This window comes from Neolamprologus brichardi, chromosome 22, assembly GCF_056152115.1.
Source record: "Neolamprologus brichardi isolate AB-2024 chromosome 22, ASM5615211v1, whole genome shotgun sequence".
Taxonomy (NCBI): Eukaryota; Metazoa; Chordata; class Actinopteri; order Cichliformes; family Cichlidae; genus Neolamprologus; species Neolamprologus brichardi.
Genome location: NC_142124.1, coordinates 13799328 through 13815001, shown reverse-complemented (window position 1 = coordinate 13815001; position 15674 = coordinate 13799328). Strand labels below are relative to the sequence as shown.

At 42.2% G+C, this 15674-nt stretch overlaps 2 protein-coding genes across 4 annotated transcripts; both read right to left on the bottom strand.

The window, feature by feature from the left end:
* Positions 1-3253: 3253 nt before the first annotated feature.
* On the bottom strand, positions 3254-6083 carry s100s (S100 calcium binding protein S). Of its 3 annotated transcripts, none has more exons than XM_006787984.2 (4): positions 6009-6065; positions 4673-4719; positions 4192-4345; positions 3254-3999 (listed from the first exon to the last, which is right to left on the bottom strand). In XM_006787984.2, exons 2-4 carry the CDS (start codon positions 4684-4686, stop codon positions 3811-3813), a joined length of 357 nt encoding a protein of 118 aa, XP_006788047.1. In that variant the 5' UTR covers positions 4687-4719; positions 6009-6065; the 3' UTR covers positions 3254-3810. The 3 variants fall into 3 exon arrangements, with proteins under 3 accessions (XP_006788047.1, XP_035762415.1, XP_006788048.1); XM_035906522.2 differs by having other exon boundaries at positions 4669-4719; positions 6009-6039; XM_006787985.3 differs by lacking the exon at positions 4673-4719 and having other exon boundaries at positions 6009-6083.
* Positions 6084-7734: 1651 nt separating this feature from the next.
* On the bottom strand, positions 7735-14595 carry s100u (S100 calcium binding protein U). The gene is made up of 3 exons (XM_006787986.3): positions 14438-14595; positions 11750-11882; positions 7735-11419 (listed from the first exon to the last, which is right to left on the bottom strand). Exons 2-3 carry the CDS (start codon positions 11867-11869, stop codon positions 10898-10900), a joined length of 642 nt encoding a protein of 213 aa, XP_006788049.2. The 5' UTR covers positions 11870-11882; positions 14438-14595; the 3' UTR covers positions 7735-10897.
* Between the last annotated feature and the right edge of the window lie 1079 nt (positions 14596-15674).

Sequence of the window (15674 nt, the reverse complement as noted above, 5' to 3'; positions counted from 1 at the left end):
GGCTTTGTAATGCTCGTCTCCTCGCCTCACACAGGATGCACCTGCCATGCAGAGACTGTTGTCTTTAAGTTTAAATCAGCTCACCTCACGAGGTCAGGCGTGCTCTTAGACACTGTTTGCAGAATGTCTCCGCACTGTTGTTCATCCCCATGTGGTTGAAAAGGTCATTTGACTGAGAATTAAGTAACTGCTCCGAAGCATAACTCATGCAGCATGTCTGTCTCACCCTGATTCAAAGCTGATAAACCTCAGCTACAAGCCTACAATTCACCGGACAAACCCAGGACTGCTCTCAATATACGTATAAGACAGAATTGCAAGTACTTTTTATGTGATGCATGTTGTTCTCCTAAGACTTTTACACTTTAGTTGTACACTGCTCAAAAAATTAAAGAAAAACTTTAAAAAAGACAAATCACAGTAGGAAAAAAAATGCTGGATATCTATAGTGACATGGACTCAATAATGGGTTAGGAGTGAAAGGATGCCCCATCATTTGATGGAAATGATAATTATCAATGTACAGAGGCCTGAATTCAAAGACACCAGGAAAATCAAATTGAAAATGATGCAGGCTAGTACATTTTGCTGAAATTTTATTGCTTTTATGAATGGCTGACAATGATGCATGCTACCAATGACAGAACAGATGGTTTCCTGGGGAAGTTCCTGGACAGTCTGAGGTGCAACCTGGTGGAATTGGATGGACCGAGAGACAACGTCCCAGAGCTGTTCTAGTGGATTTAGGTTAGGTGAATGTGGCGGGCAGTTAATGGTATCAATTCCTTTATCCTTTAAGAACTGCCTGCATGCTCTCCCACATGAGGCATTGTTGTACACCAGGAGGAACCCAGGACCCACTGCACCAGTGTGGTATCTGACGGTGTGTCCAAGGGTTTCATCCTGATACCTAATGGCAGGTCTGTGTGTCTTTCCATGAATATGCCTCCCCAGACCATCACTGACCCACCACCAAACTGGTCATGCTGAACAATCTTACAGGCAGACCCTTTCCTGTCTGTCACATGTGCTCATAGTGAACCTGCTCTCACCAGTGAAAAGTACAGGGTGCCGGTGGTTGAAGCACCAATTCTGTTATTCAATGGCAAATTCCGATCAGCTCCACTAGAGGACATCGGGCCTGAGGCAAAGTCTGTTTCTGAGTGTTTGATCAGAGACATTCACACCAGTGGCCTGTTGGAAGTCATTTTGTAGCTCATCCTGTTCTTCTTTGCAGAAAGGTCTTGGTGATGGGTTAAGGACCTTCTACAACCCTGTCCAGCTCTCCTAGTGTAACTGCCTATCTCCTGGAATCTCCTTCCTCCTCTTGAGACTTTGATGGGAGATGCAGCAAACCTTCTGGAAATAGCACTTATTGATGTTCCATGTTGGGGGACTTGGATTTTCACTTCATGACTCTGACCCTAGTCAAATGCAAAAAAGTGAAAAACAGTCGGAAAAGACGAGCATGGAAAAAAAATGTCAGCGACCTGTTTTGAAGGTTGTGTCGTTGTTGCCACTCCAGCACACTTGGTGTTAATTTTATTAACACCAAAGCAGCTAAAACTTTGGCACTTTTACCCAAGTAAAATATATGGCGTGTGCCCTCCACGTGTGTTGCAGATTGACTTGACTTGGTATCTCAGACTTATACAGAAAGGCAAGCAGAGCTGACAAACCAGTTTGCTTCACTAGATTCAGGTGACAAACAGATCAAACTAAATTCCATTTCAGGATTTTGCCTGTTTTTCACATGCCAATTGTGGCTTTCCTGCATCTTGTTGCTCTCACCCTCAACATCTTTATCTTTCTACCCTTCCTAGCTGAAGGAGTTTTAGAGTTTTTTATTTGAAGTGACTAGAAACATTTACAGGCAGTTTCCCTGACACTGAATAACCCAAATGCTCAAAGCAAAAAAGGAAGAATTCAGTGAAGATCTTCACTAAAAACAGTTTCTAGTCTAAGATAGCTAGACAGCTGGGAAGCCAAGCCTTGAAATGTGCAGCATAGAGGGAAAATATTACTAGAATTACAAATGTTATTCTGCAGAATTAGGTCCACTGTTATGATCTGTATATTTTTTTTTTTCCTTTTTCCACCCTTGACTGCTAGATCCGTGTGTGTGTTGTACTTTTCTCCTATTTACTTTCCTCACTGCAAGTTGTTGAAACGAATCATTGGTCTGGAATGAAACAAGAAAAGCAGTAAACAAGACCGTTAACAGCTATACAAGGTCGTTTGCTTTGCCTCGGGCCAAAACCGGGTTAACATTTACACGCGTTGTTTTGAAATCATTACCTGTCTGCGGGCTGCGCACCTCGAGCTCAAATATTCAAACCGACCAACCAGAGGACACCTCTGGAAAACACAGAGGGCGGAGGAATGAAAGCGGATCGCTTAAGCCACGCCCGCTGACGCACTGCTGACCTGGAATCAGTTTCTTAATATTGCTGAAGGTAAGAAGAGCAGGTAGTTAAGCTCATCAGTGTCCAAGCACAATTACACCTCCAAGTGAAATCCCTCAGTGGTTTGAAAGGAGAGGATCTAATGTAATTCATCTGCTTTGTGTTCCCTCTCCAGCCATATTTTAAAAGTGACGAGCAGCTGCAAAAGCCAATGAGGTGGAAGAGGACGTGTTGATTTACTGATCTATGTGTTGCGTGCGTGAGAGAGGGACAGTTAGTGTGCTCACAGTCACAGCAGCTTGAGCATTCCTCTGTGATTATACCACCACTTTCCAACGTACATACTTGACTGATGTATTTCATAAATTGGATCCATTCTCTGGCTTTGCTGTCCCTCCTTTCATTTACACACACACAGGCATACGCACAAAAGCACTCGTTATTTTTGCCTCACACTCGCTCTTTTTCTTTCTCTCCTCCCTCTGTCTTCCTCTTTTGAAGAAGTTTTCTTTGCACTTCCAAGTCAAACATCTGGGTCAGCTTATATCTAGTGGAACAAGACTTGCAGGATATTGTTGGCAGGATGTGTGAGCCAGAGCAGTTTACTCTGTGGGAATCCCCAATATACAGATACACACAGACAGGCATAAACACACACACACAGACAAGCAGTACTCACAAAATGTCAGTGCTTACACTCAACCACAGCCTCACAGCTTGCTGATATTCAACTCGACTTCCAGCTGCCACACGTGTGTGACAAATGATAGATTTGTACTTCTGCATTGTAAGAGTCCGCTTATATTTTCAAGTACGTGTCACTGCAAACACCACGCTTAATATTTGGTTAAATGCCATGTTTAATATTTTGAAAAGATTACAAAAGCAAAAGAGAGGGGACAAATCATAAATATTTTCAAGACCGAGTACAATCTGGTATAATCTGTAACTTATTCTGTGACTAAATATATGTTCTCAAGTTATTCACGTGCAAGACATTCTCAAACATCCCCAAACTTCCTGTCTTTCCCGTGCCTTATTAAACCTAAGTGACTGCTGAATCTGAGTTAGAAGAAGCTGAAATTAACCCTGTCGTGTATATAAAACTAGCCACTGCTCTGAGAACAGTGCAACTAGCTCCGGATAAGCTGTGGTATGAGAAACAGTTGCAGAAGGAAAAACACTACTCCTCCCGAATCATCCGTGTTCTGTGAAACCATAAACTAAAGCGCTGGACCTCTTCCCTCGTGTGTAGCTGTAGTGTTTACATATTGCATAAGGCAAAAAAAAAGAGAAGCCATTGCACTTCTGTCCTCTATCTCCTCTGCTGATTTACAGTTCTTTTACGCCCTCTCCATCTCACTTTTCTCGCCCCCCCCACCCCCCCTCCTTCTTTTGCAGTGTTTCAATCTTTCTTCTGCGCTGACTCGCCGTCTTTGGGTTTTTCGTCTGTTTTGTACTCCAGGAAGAAGTCGTTGCAGGCGACTGTGAGGGCGCCCATCAGAATGATGAACTCGGTGAAGTCCACCTCCCCGTCGTTGTTGGCGTCCAAGTCGTTCATCACCTTCTCAACTGCTTCATTATCTTTGGAGCTCTGTCAGTGTGGAACAGAGAGAGAGACAGGCTTAAGAATGTGTTAGGTGTCATGCACGTGCGTCTGTGGGCATACATAACTGCACAGGCTTGTTTGTTCTTGTGTGTCTGAGGAGATGAGCCAATATCTTTACTTGCATCATGCATATTTGTAAACTGTATTGGTGTGTTAGTGTGCAAACCACATAATTACCCCTAAATAACTCCCCAGCTCCTCTAGTAGCAGCTCCTTCAGTTCGCCCCGGCTCAGAGTGTACTTGTCGCCTTCCTTCCCCGAATACTTGTGGAAGGTCTTTATGAGCATCTGCATGGCACTCTCCAGGTTGGAACTGGGCTCCTTGGACATGCTGGAAGGGGGATTCAAGTAAAGAGGTCAGACTCTGCCACACAATGCTCGCTCCAGCCCCAGCTGCATGTGCGGTCACATAGCAGTCAAGGGTGAAGCCACCTCCATAAGAGTGATAGTTGATGGATGGAAGGAAGGAAAGCAAAGCAGAGAGGTTTTTCCCTATTTCTAAACATTGGGTTTAATAATGCTCTGCATGCATTGCAGAGTCTACTAAGGTCACTGTATGTGTGTGTGTGCAACCTTAGTAGGTTTTACATTTCAGAGGTTTGGGTGAAAAGATGCAGGACAGCTTTGGGAAAGCTTCTTTTTGAACAATCTTACACACATTGTGTCCGGCATCGTGGAGCTTCTTGTGCTGGACTCGTGGAGAGACTGTGCACACACAGACACAGATAAGTCACTGTCAATGAAGCATGAGTGTGAAGGGTTTTCCAAAAACACAAACCCCCCCAAAAACAAAACAACAACAACAAAAAAAGCACACGCTTCATTGTTCTTTGATCCTTGGGTTATCGGTGTTGTAAGCTGAATTCGTAATGCATGTACCAATTAACTCCACGTCATCAGCGATGAGTGGTTTTGATGTAAACCACATCTCTCTATTTGCTGATCCTGTAACAAGTCTTATCATTCAAATGGAAACCACAAGTGAAACATAACACTTGCCTGGTAATGACATTTAGAAACTAAGGGGGCAAGTAACCTGAGTTGCCAGCATATACACTAACTGGTGCATACAGATGAGGGACTTCAATTTCACTCTTGCCAAGATGCATTCAGCTTTTGGCCCAAAGTTTAAAATTCAGGGACCTATTAACTAGAAAACAGTGTGCAGAGCTGTGCTGATGCTAATCCTTACCACACGTAACACCAAAGGGCACAATCAGTCTGCCATGCTCCCCTGTGCATGATTTATTAATTATCATCTCTGACATAAGGAGACAGGGATGTTAATGTCAGTCACCGGTTATTGCCTCTCGTCATGCTGCAGAGCATTGTACCAGAGAGGTCAGAGCTGCAGGCAGCACAGACAAAAGACGAGGCCAGTGGACACCAAAGCTGGCTCACTGGAAAATCTATAGGGGTCACTGTCTCACTGACTGGCACAATACAAAAGGAAGCCATGGAGATGGAAATGCTATCAGTGACACAGGAGTGAGTATAGTAATAATGCATATGTATGAAGTTATCTTAACAATGAAGCAATATCCAGGTTGAGTGATGCATGGCGTTAAATATCTCGAGTTAAAAAAAAAAAAAAGATAATCAGCTTAATGGAACAAGACATGCTGAGACTAAAAGATTTGGTATGTCCAGTATGTTCAGTATATTATCTTTCCTACCAGTGCTCTGCTGCTCTGCCACAAATCCCTACTGGCTTCGCTTGTTTCCATATTTCACTGATGTGCAAATTTCCTGTCATGCTCCTCTCAAAGCTTGCACATCAGTGGAAAGCCAGCAGTGCTTTGTCCAGACAAAAAAAAAATCACCAACTGACTCACGCGGTTTGTTTTCCAAGTCCGCTGCTGAGTGCCCACTATCCGTTCTGCACTAACGGCATTTGAGTATTTACTTCGGCTGTGCAGCTGCTAAAACACTTTACAAAGAAACTTTCATCGGATACAGAGGAGAAAGTCCAAAATCCAAGCTATCCGTCTTACCTGAGTACTGATGGAGGGCCTCCTTTGTCTTTGAAGAGGTGCAGGGGACAGAGCCAAGGCGGAGATGGATGGGGAGAGAGTTTGCCAGTGGCTTAAATATCACCTGTACCTCTCCCTCCTCCTCCTTAACCCCCCCACCCAACCCCCAACTCCTTCACCCACTTACGTATACTACTTCAGTTTCCTTTACATCTATCTCTCTCTGCGCAGGTGTTCAACTCTCCTCCTCTCTTCATCACATATGCATACAGGCATGAAAAGGAATTTATGTAAAAACAGCCTCAGATGAACAGCGTGTGATATATTACACTGTAATATATTTAAGACTAAATCAAAATGCAGAGGCAGTGTGTAAAAAATGAGCTTATATAACCGCCTTTAGCAGCAATAACTTGAAGCACTCGTTTTCTTTATGACTTTATCAGAGGAATTTTTCTTCTTGTCAGCGTTGCTTCAGTTCATTGAGGTTTGCCAGCATTCATTTACACACGGCTCTTTTAAGGTCCTGCCACAACATTTCAATCAGTTTAAGGCTGGGACTTTGATCTGTCCATTGCAGAATCTTCATTCTTGTCTTTTTCAGCCATTCCTTTGTAGATTTGCTGCTGTGCTTGTTGAATGACCCAGTTTGGGTTAAGCTTTTGCCGTCAGACAGATGGCCTCACATTTCACTCTAGAGTTCATGGTGAAATTAATGACTGCAAGTTGCCCAGGTCCTGCACCTGCCAAACAAGCTTAAATCATCACCCCTCCACCACCGTGCAGGAGAGTTGTGGTGTGTGTGAGGTGTGCTTCATGGCTAAACATCTCCATTTTGGTCTCGTCTGTCCAAGGCTGTTTCAGAAGCCTTGGGATTTGTTCAGATGCAATTTTGCAAATCTAAGCTCTGCTGCAATGTTCATTTGAAAACAGTTTTTTCTTGGAAACTCTTCCAAAACACCACGCTGTTTTTTAGTCTTTTTTCATTTCTAACATTTAACATGCTAACTGAAACCTGTAGCGTCTCCAGTGCAGCTCTTGGGTGTTTTGCAGAGTCTCTAAGCATTACATGGTCTGTCCTTTGGGTGAATTTGCTGGGCTGCCCATTCCTGGAACGATTGACAACTGTCTTTCCACCTATCTTTCTTACAGTAGAATGATGGACAAAAACCTGTTTGGGAATGGCAAAGTACCGCCTTCTGAGATCGAAGGGCAGCAACAAATGCTTCTTTAAGATCATTGCTCATGTCTTTCCTTCATGGCACTCTGCCAACACTTTCCTTCTTAATTTCTTTGGAAGCAGCAAGGGTGTATTTAGTTTTTCTCACTGATTCTGCATTTTGGCTTAATTTCTTTTAAATAAATGATGAAACTGTGTAATCTGTCATGTGCTGCTTTTCATCTGAGGTTGTATTAGAATACTTTTACTGACCACTACCATTAAATGATAGAAAAGCTATAGATTTTTAGCTCATGTCACCCTTTAACAATTCAACAGAATTTTAGCTTCTTGTACTTTGTGGATCTTCATCCAAATTGTGCTCAATCTCATGGCCACACTTGTGCAAAACACCCATGCAGTGATGTTTTTACTTTCTTTACTTCACAGATTATGTTAACCTGTAAGTTGCGGTGCATCATCTTTCAGATGAGCTTCTACGTCACTGACTTTCAGGTATTTTACGTCCTGATTTGTAAAAACCTTAAAATCAACACCAGGATTTTTAATTGAACAATCTACAAAAACTTGTTATTGTCACAGTTTATTCAATATTAGCCATTACACTTTACATAAAATTATCCAAAACGATACAGCGTTACATATGAAGTTAAAAAATCTGCATAATAAAGTTTACTGAACAGGTCAGTGGACCTGGATAAGTCCAACTGTTGCACTTGGCAGGACTGCATTAATGCACAGTGATAAAAGCCTGCACAGTTCCCTGGGAACGGCCCCGTAATCACAAACATTATGACTCACACGTTCGTACACTCGTACGTGTATCACTTTGAAGATTCTTAACGCATGCTGTTATCTTCATCTTCTGTATCTCAGAATGAATGAGATTCATTGTGTAGCAACGAAAACACGACGGCAAACAATCCCCACTGCAAATCTGCTGTGCTCAGTTCCAGCATGTTTTTAATCTACATGAGTTAAAGTTGGGTGGGGTTTGCACTAAGGGACAGAATAATAACACTGCCATTGCAGGCAGTTTAAGCTCTCTGAAAGAGGCTGCAGCTCTCATAGGTCATCATCGCAGAGATTCAAATATTAGCTTTGTTAGATTATGTGAAACCCAGGTATGCTCACTTTAAAAACACGGCGTATGCTGTTAGTGCAAGTTAAACAGGAAGCTGACTGCAGCAATTTAAGAGATGATGGTTCTATTAGTCATAGGAAGTACCAAAATGTATTTGAAGTATAAAAATTATACGTATTTTATTAAAAGAAATCATAACGTAGTGTAAAAAGCCCCGATTGTTCAGTAAGTGTGTTAATAATAACTGCGGCGGGAAACGTAGCATACTGTGAGTATAAAGTCTGAGCAGAGTGTGTAAATGAGGTTATTTACAATGGGAGTGTCGCAGTGAGCCAGGGCGGTCACATGACTCAAAGCTTATTTGTCTTGCCCGTGTTGCTGTTGAGCGGTTTGCGGTGCCAGGTGCTCTAACAGTGCATAAGGTACACATTTGGTCCGCTGCCCAAAATGTGTGTGCCTGAAGCACTTTGCAGTTGGTCTCACAGACCTGCAACACAGCAGGCCTGCAACACAAACCTTTTTGTTTTCGTGGGTGCATTATTGATGATGAAACAATTTGCAAATCATTAAATTGTAATTAACAAATTGCATATAATGTGACAAAGAAGTACACTTTCAAGTTTATCTCCATAGTGGTCCAGATAAGAGTTATGTATAGGCTTAATAGTTAATTATAAAGAGGCCATGTAGAACTTAAATAATGGCCACAATAATGGTAATAAAATGGTAATAAGTTTCCAAAAGCATGCAACATCTCATTATTAGCCTTTTGCAGAAGCTCACACATTGATGGCTCAGTATTCTTTTTTTCTTCTTCTTTTTTCTTTTGCTTAAAAAAAAAGCACAACCTCTGACAATGATACCTTTGACACTACCACCTCGTCTGATAGGCAGGTTCACTGGAGCCCGGGATTACTTTCATGTAATTGTTTGTGTCCCAGGGTGTGTTACCCATCAAATGCCTAATCCAGTAGTTTCCCAATGCCTAATGCCCAAGGATCCAGTTGCAGGTCAAATGGGGTCTTTCAACAGAATGAGTGTGACTGACAAACAAACACACAGGGATGAACAAACGGTGCCTAAACCAGCAAAAAAAACAACAAACCAAAACAAACAAACAAACAAACAAAAACACCCACGACCACGAACAATTATAAGGAAAGCCTCCAAAACAGAAGTCAAGTTTCTGCTTGTCACTCCTCCTCTGTCCTGTGCTGCCAGTGATCACTCCTGATAATGAACCGCCCAACACCTAAGGGTTAAATAGGCAGGACCCGCTGTCTCAAATACACATAATACAGGCACTAATTTTTAAAAAGTGACACCGGTTAAGGCTGCTTGACTTCTTGGCTTTTAGTTATCATGTTCTTCTCTTCAACTTAGGTTACAAGAGCGTCTTTTCTGACCTGCCCCTCTAGTGACCAGCCCACTCTTATGAGGCTAATCTGGGCTCCCCTTTGGCCACTTAATGGCCCTTTGGTGTGGATTCCAACCCTGAACCTTAATTATTTAGCCAAAGGTCACACCTGATCTTCCAGTTCCTAATTTATGGCAGACTAAAAGTGACAAGAATACGCTGCAGACACCAGATGAAGTTAACTTTTGCAGCACAGTGAGCCCGTGAAGCAGACTTGAAAGAGAAAGAAGAAGAAGAAGGTTTAAAGGAGGCCAATACCACAGTTAAGACAAGCTGAAGTAATGCAAAGCATCAGCAAAACACTTCTGTTTATTGTCATGCTCAATCAGAAATATAGTACGAGAATGTTAGTAAAAATGCACTGTCAGATTTTCATGCACCCAATGCAGGGACACTTTGACACATTCAGAAATACACTTTAAAGAGTTGGAAAAGAAGAAAAATAGTACCCTAGGGTCTGTATGGAAAATCAATTATAGTTAAAGAGGGAAACAGCTACCCTCTTTTAGCACTAAATAACAGATATGATCAATGTATTTTGTTCTAAAAAGATGCAAACAACTTATTAAACAAAAAAGTTGTTGTTAAATGTTATTTCTTATCTTTAGGGATGCTGGCAGATGTTTCGTGTTGTTACTTTTAGCCAAATCAAAGCTATCTAATGTATAGGAATTTTTGGCTATTAATCTCAAAAGCATATTTCCTAAAATGTCAAACTATTCCTTTAAGATGTAATTTACTTCTGACCCAAAGGACTGCATGGCACAACTGTGCAGGAAGCACAGGTTTGGGTTTAAGCTAAAGGTCTCGTTGGCAGTGGTGCGTTGGTCACGTGTGCAGCAAGGTTTTCACAGGGACACGGCATGCACGGGATAGCGTACGTCTGCATGCTATCATAGTATATTATCATAATGAGGTAAATGTGCTATATAGTGGGATGCACATGCTGTACATAAGAACATAGTGGTAACTAGTAGTACAAAGCAATAAACTGACAGTTATAGTCTTATAAAAAGGAATATTTAGTTATTTTTTTAGAGCTGGTCTTGTAGTGTTTTAACTTTTCCCAATATTGCTTTATTTCAAAGTTCTGTGTTTGAAACATAAAAAAAACTCATTAGTGGCTTTTCGATTCATTTTAACATTGTTAAGGCTGTGCTTTGTGTAGTGTTTTGAATGTGTGTAGTGTGATTTCTTTTCTTTTTTTGTTGTGAAGGATGAATTGTCCCCTATGAGGTCGCCTCCTCTGTCTTCTTTTCCACATCTTCCTTCACAGCAGCGGGGAGCTTGTCTGCAGTTTCCCCCACCTTTACCGTTTCCTCCACGTTTTCCTCCGCTTTTACAGCCGCTTCTCCTGCTTTTGCAGCTGTGGCAGACACAGCTGCTTCCTTTGCTGCCTCCGGCTGCGTCTGCCCCTCTGCCTTTGCTTCTACCTTTACTTCTGCCTTTGCGTCCGCGTTTGCTTCTACCTTCACTTCAGCACTTGCTGCTGGCTTTGCCTCTTCGTTCGCCTCGGGCTTCGCTTCCTCGTTCGCGTTGGGCTTCTGATCGTCCTTGTTGGGGACGCTTTGTGCCACTTGTGCAGATGCAGAATTCTGTGCAGGTTCCTCTTTGGCGAGCGAACGTTGCTCACTCAGCGAGCAGGCCACATAGCCGACTAGCTTCATGAACTCCTCAAAGCCAACCTTGCCATCTTGGTCGCTATCCAGCTCCTTACCCATGTTGTCTATCGCTTCTTTGCTGTCTGTGTCCTGAATAGTAGGCACATACAATCATGATGATTAGTAACTCTACCTCACCTCTTACTGGTCATATCACTATACTTGATTAGTAAATGGCCCTCTATCAGTAGCTCCGTTTACATTATAATGTTGATCCGTGTCATTTCATCATACCGGATCACTTTTCCCATGTACTGGCTGTATATTACAGCAACATTTGTTCACAGTTAACATTTCAAAAATCTGGACAGGTTAAGGCTGGCCAGGACTAACACAACACCATTGTCTGCTTTTGTTTAAGATGATTACATAATCCAAATATAAGCAACAATTCTGAGATTTCAACAAAGATTTCCTAACCGTGAGGATGTTTCCCAGCTGGGATGAGACAAGGTTTTGGAATTCTTTCTTCCCTAGACTCTCCCTTCCTTTGGACGACTTCAGGAAGACCTTCACCATGGTCTGAATGGCACTCTCCATGACTTCTCTCTCTCTAAAAAAGGGAGAGATAAAAACAATGATCATAGATAGATAGATACATAGATAGTAATAATCACTGTTGCGTGCTGTTTGAGGGAAGTTGCATGGAGACAGTGTGGTTCAACTGTGTTGCAGTAATAGGCACATGCAGTGGAAAATGAAACAGAGGATCTCCTCATTTCCATGCGCGTCCTTTTGTTTCAGGTGTTGAGCCTTGAGTTCCAATAATGGAGGGATGGTGACGTGAGATAAGTGGAGAGGGTGAGAGGGAGTCTGATTGAGAGACAAGCTGTAACACACAATGGAAGTTCTGATCTTTGATAGGTCATCTGATCTACTGAAGCTACCGAGGGGACTGGGCTTCAGATTACCTAAGGGATTACCTAGTCCCTGTTTGCGCTTCTCTCGCGCTCCCCCTCTCCCTCATTCTGTCTTGCTTTTGCTACCTTGCCAGCTGTACTTGCCTCTCTCTTACCTGCTACTGTCTCTTTCTTGTTTTCACTCTGTTACCCCCTTTCACGCTACCAAATGGGACAATTAGGCCTGCTGTGGATTATCACTCTTTCATTACACATCAGCAGCCAATTCCTATACATTAAAACCTTTGCAGATGTTTGGAGTCTGACAGAGAGACTATCAGGACCTTAGATCTTTACAAACTCGTCCATATAGTCTACAGGCATTTCCCCAAGTTTAACATGCCAATAGGTGACACATGTTTGCAGAAATTCCATTCATTGCTGCCTGTTGAAATCACTTAGACAAGAATTTACAGGCCAGTTCCGAGTTAGTCTGCCCCAAAGCAGAGAGAAGATATGTTTAAGACAAACATCTTGCATGTCAACTTCAGAATTTAAATGTAGCAGCGCAAAGTACAAAAACAGAAACAAACTGTTCTTTGTTTCAACAAGGAAGCTGTCATGTAGAAAATTAACATCATTATTTACTAAAGTCTGTGCACTTTACAACACCCACCTGAAGTTTATGGTGCTAGTTTTAGTCTCAACATATGTTAAATAGCAGCAGGCTTTGACACCATAGAGTGTTTTAAATCTAACACTTGCAGCTGACCTACTGCTCTGTATCTGTCTGACCTTGTTGTGCCACAACAGAGCGCACAATATAACCACACGTTTGCATGCAGGCGAGTGAGCACATCTCTGATCGTCAAAACAGCTGTCACTGAACAATAGTGACCAAATAAAGTTACAAACAAGCGTGTGTGTGTGTGCGTAAATACTTTCAAGGAAAATTAGTTTCACCAGTTTTAAACTGCCCAGCTATGGATGAAGAAATCGACTGTTAATTTCTTGTTATGCTAAAACAAACAAACTCGGGCCTTTTAGGAACTTTAGGGGACTTCTTCCTCCGCTGGTGACACACCCTCCACAGCCTGAATGCACAAGAGCCGTAACTGCTTAACTGCGTCCTACTCAAAATACATTTCTTCTATTTACAGCCTGACATTTCTTTCATTTCTCACATTCATTGTTTACCTACGACCTGCCGTAAGTCAGCATTGCTTGAATAGCTTCTAAAAGCGCGCACGATTTTAAACAAATATCCCACGTCAGAGCTTCACCTTGTTGGACTCGGGAGAGAAGGCACATTAATCCCCGCTATTTGCCTTAAAGGCCCCAAAACTACTGCGCAAATAATTAAATATACAGGCCTACAACCAGAGGTTTCCCATTTCCCTCCAGAGCCCAGAGAGGATTGAGTATTGCGTTTCCAAACGGGCGAATGTGATACGGTAGGTGCGCAGAGTAATGACAATACTACCGCTAGTGTGGCATTAAATATTGAGAGAGGAACAAGTTAGGTTGTGGCTGTAAAATACAGCGCGCAGTCATTGTCTTTCTTCCAAGTTTGCAAATACAGAAAACTCAGACAATGTTGAATCCACATCGTTCACAAGCATGACGCTTTTTTCCAGGACTCATCCCAAATACCACAAGTAGACTAGTTTTAAATGTTTAAGCCAAAACAAAGAAAATTGTCACAAGTGACAGACACAACTATACAAAACTCCACTCAGCAAGACAAACTGCCGCCTTCACGGGCCTCTCGATTAAAAGCATATTGTGCGCAAAGGTGTAAAAACCACCACCAAAAATCGTTCAAAAATGCACTTTTACGCGCGACCCGGATGCCCGGTGGATGTGTCACGTTAAAGCCCAATACTGTCACTCAGAGTTTAATTTTTTATAGGCATTTGGCAAAATGGTCGGCATCTGCCTTAATCATATCAAATATATTTTCCAAGAAAAGGAGCTCATGCTTCAACCCCACACAGTCTGTAAAAGCTAAAATGTAAACGCACATGAAAGCAAAACAGCCACTAACTATAATGATTTACTTTTTTTTTTATGGAAGTGCAACGTGAGCTCAAAACTTCGGTAGAGTCGAGTCATTGAAACCGTCCCGCAGTCAGACAGCGGCCAAATTTCATGGGATGGCTCTTGCGAGAGTTTATCGAAACGTGGCAAAAAAAAAACCCATGAGCAAATAAGCTGCATACACGGAGGAGATTACTAAAATAAGCCAAAAAAGACCCTTTTAACTCACCGTTTACAGCCTGCGGGACAAGAGAAGTGTACAAATGTGCGCAAATGTGAGTTTCTGCCCTCTTCTCCACCTTTCTACGCTGCTTTGCGCCCAGAGAACTTGCCAAACTAGTAGGACTGCAGAATCTCTTCCGTGATTTAGGTTTTTTTTTTCCTGTCCTTAAAACTTTTCCCCCTTCACAAGTCAGAGGGCGTGTACCTGGAAGAGAGAGAGAGCGGAGAATTGGGAATGTGCAAGAGCGCGACCCCAACTTTCGTGAAAAGGGAGTGAAAGTGTATCAAAACACTTATACTCGGTTTTATTGGAATTATCTTTGGCTCTCGAGCCAGCTGTTTCACGTCATGTGTGATTTGTTCAGTTTCACGCCAACTAGGCAGGCTTGTGGCTTGGAGCGGTTTCATCTGCTGGGACGAGGAGACAGGGCGGGTGGGATTACTTCATCTGCACACAGCTCAGGCGTTTCCCAAAGTATTTCACTCACTAAAAGTAAAGAAAAAGCATAGCGATACGCCAGAATCTTGCAAAATGTTGCGGGAGGATGTGTCTTAAGTGAAACAGACACACATCTGTACGTCTCTGAATAACACACAATTGGCACTATTTTACGCACCCACTTTCTTTGATGGAAATAAAAATGTAATAAATAAATAAATACTTTTTAACGCCTTTAAACTAACAGAATAGGATAAAACTTATATTAGGCTGAAAAATAATGGCCTGTCTCTTTTTCATGCTGACACTTTGGAAATGTGAGGGTGAGACGAAGGACTCTGCTGAACATACTGCAGGAAATGTGGGTGGCAAATATGGTTGAAGAGGTAAATCAGTCTTTCCAGATCCCCGAAAGAGCTTTTGAGACTTTGAAATTTTGAATTTATGCCACAGATTATCTCTTACTAAATATCCCCTGCTCTGTGCTGATAAGTTCTAAAGAAGCCTTCACATTAATGCTATCTGGTAACGCTCTGGACTTCAAACCAAAGGGAGTTGGTCATACAGACAATTCATTTGAGTGTTCCAACTTCATTTTGTCTATCACTTTGGAGTTGATGACTCATTGTATCATTCCTCCCACACTGGCACCTCAATCCGTGTAACTTGGATACAAAGGTCACATTTATTAATCAGTTAAAGATCATTGTTCTCCCAATCAGTTAGCATAACCTCCTTGTGTCTCTCTGGCAAAATTAAAACAGGCCTATAGGCTATAAAACAGCTGGGGAGCACGCCAGCACAC

Bases quoted from the DNA above. Each gene is read 5' to 3' on its own strand.
- s100s (XM_006787984.2), bottom strand. The intron at 4,000-4,191 runs GTAATTATGTGG...CCACACTGACAG, and splicing joins AGCTGGGGAGTTATTTAGGG to AGCTCCAAAGATAATGAAGC.
- s100u (XM_006787986.3), bottom strand. From the start codon at position 11,869: ATGGAGAGTGCCATTCAGACCATGGTGAAGGTCTTCCTGAAGTCGTCC. The intron at 11,420-11,749 runs GTTAGGAAATCT...CCTACTATTCAG, and splicing joins AGCTGGGAAACATCCTCACG to GACACAGACAGCAAAGAAGC.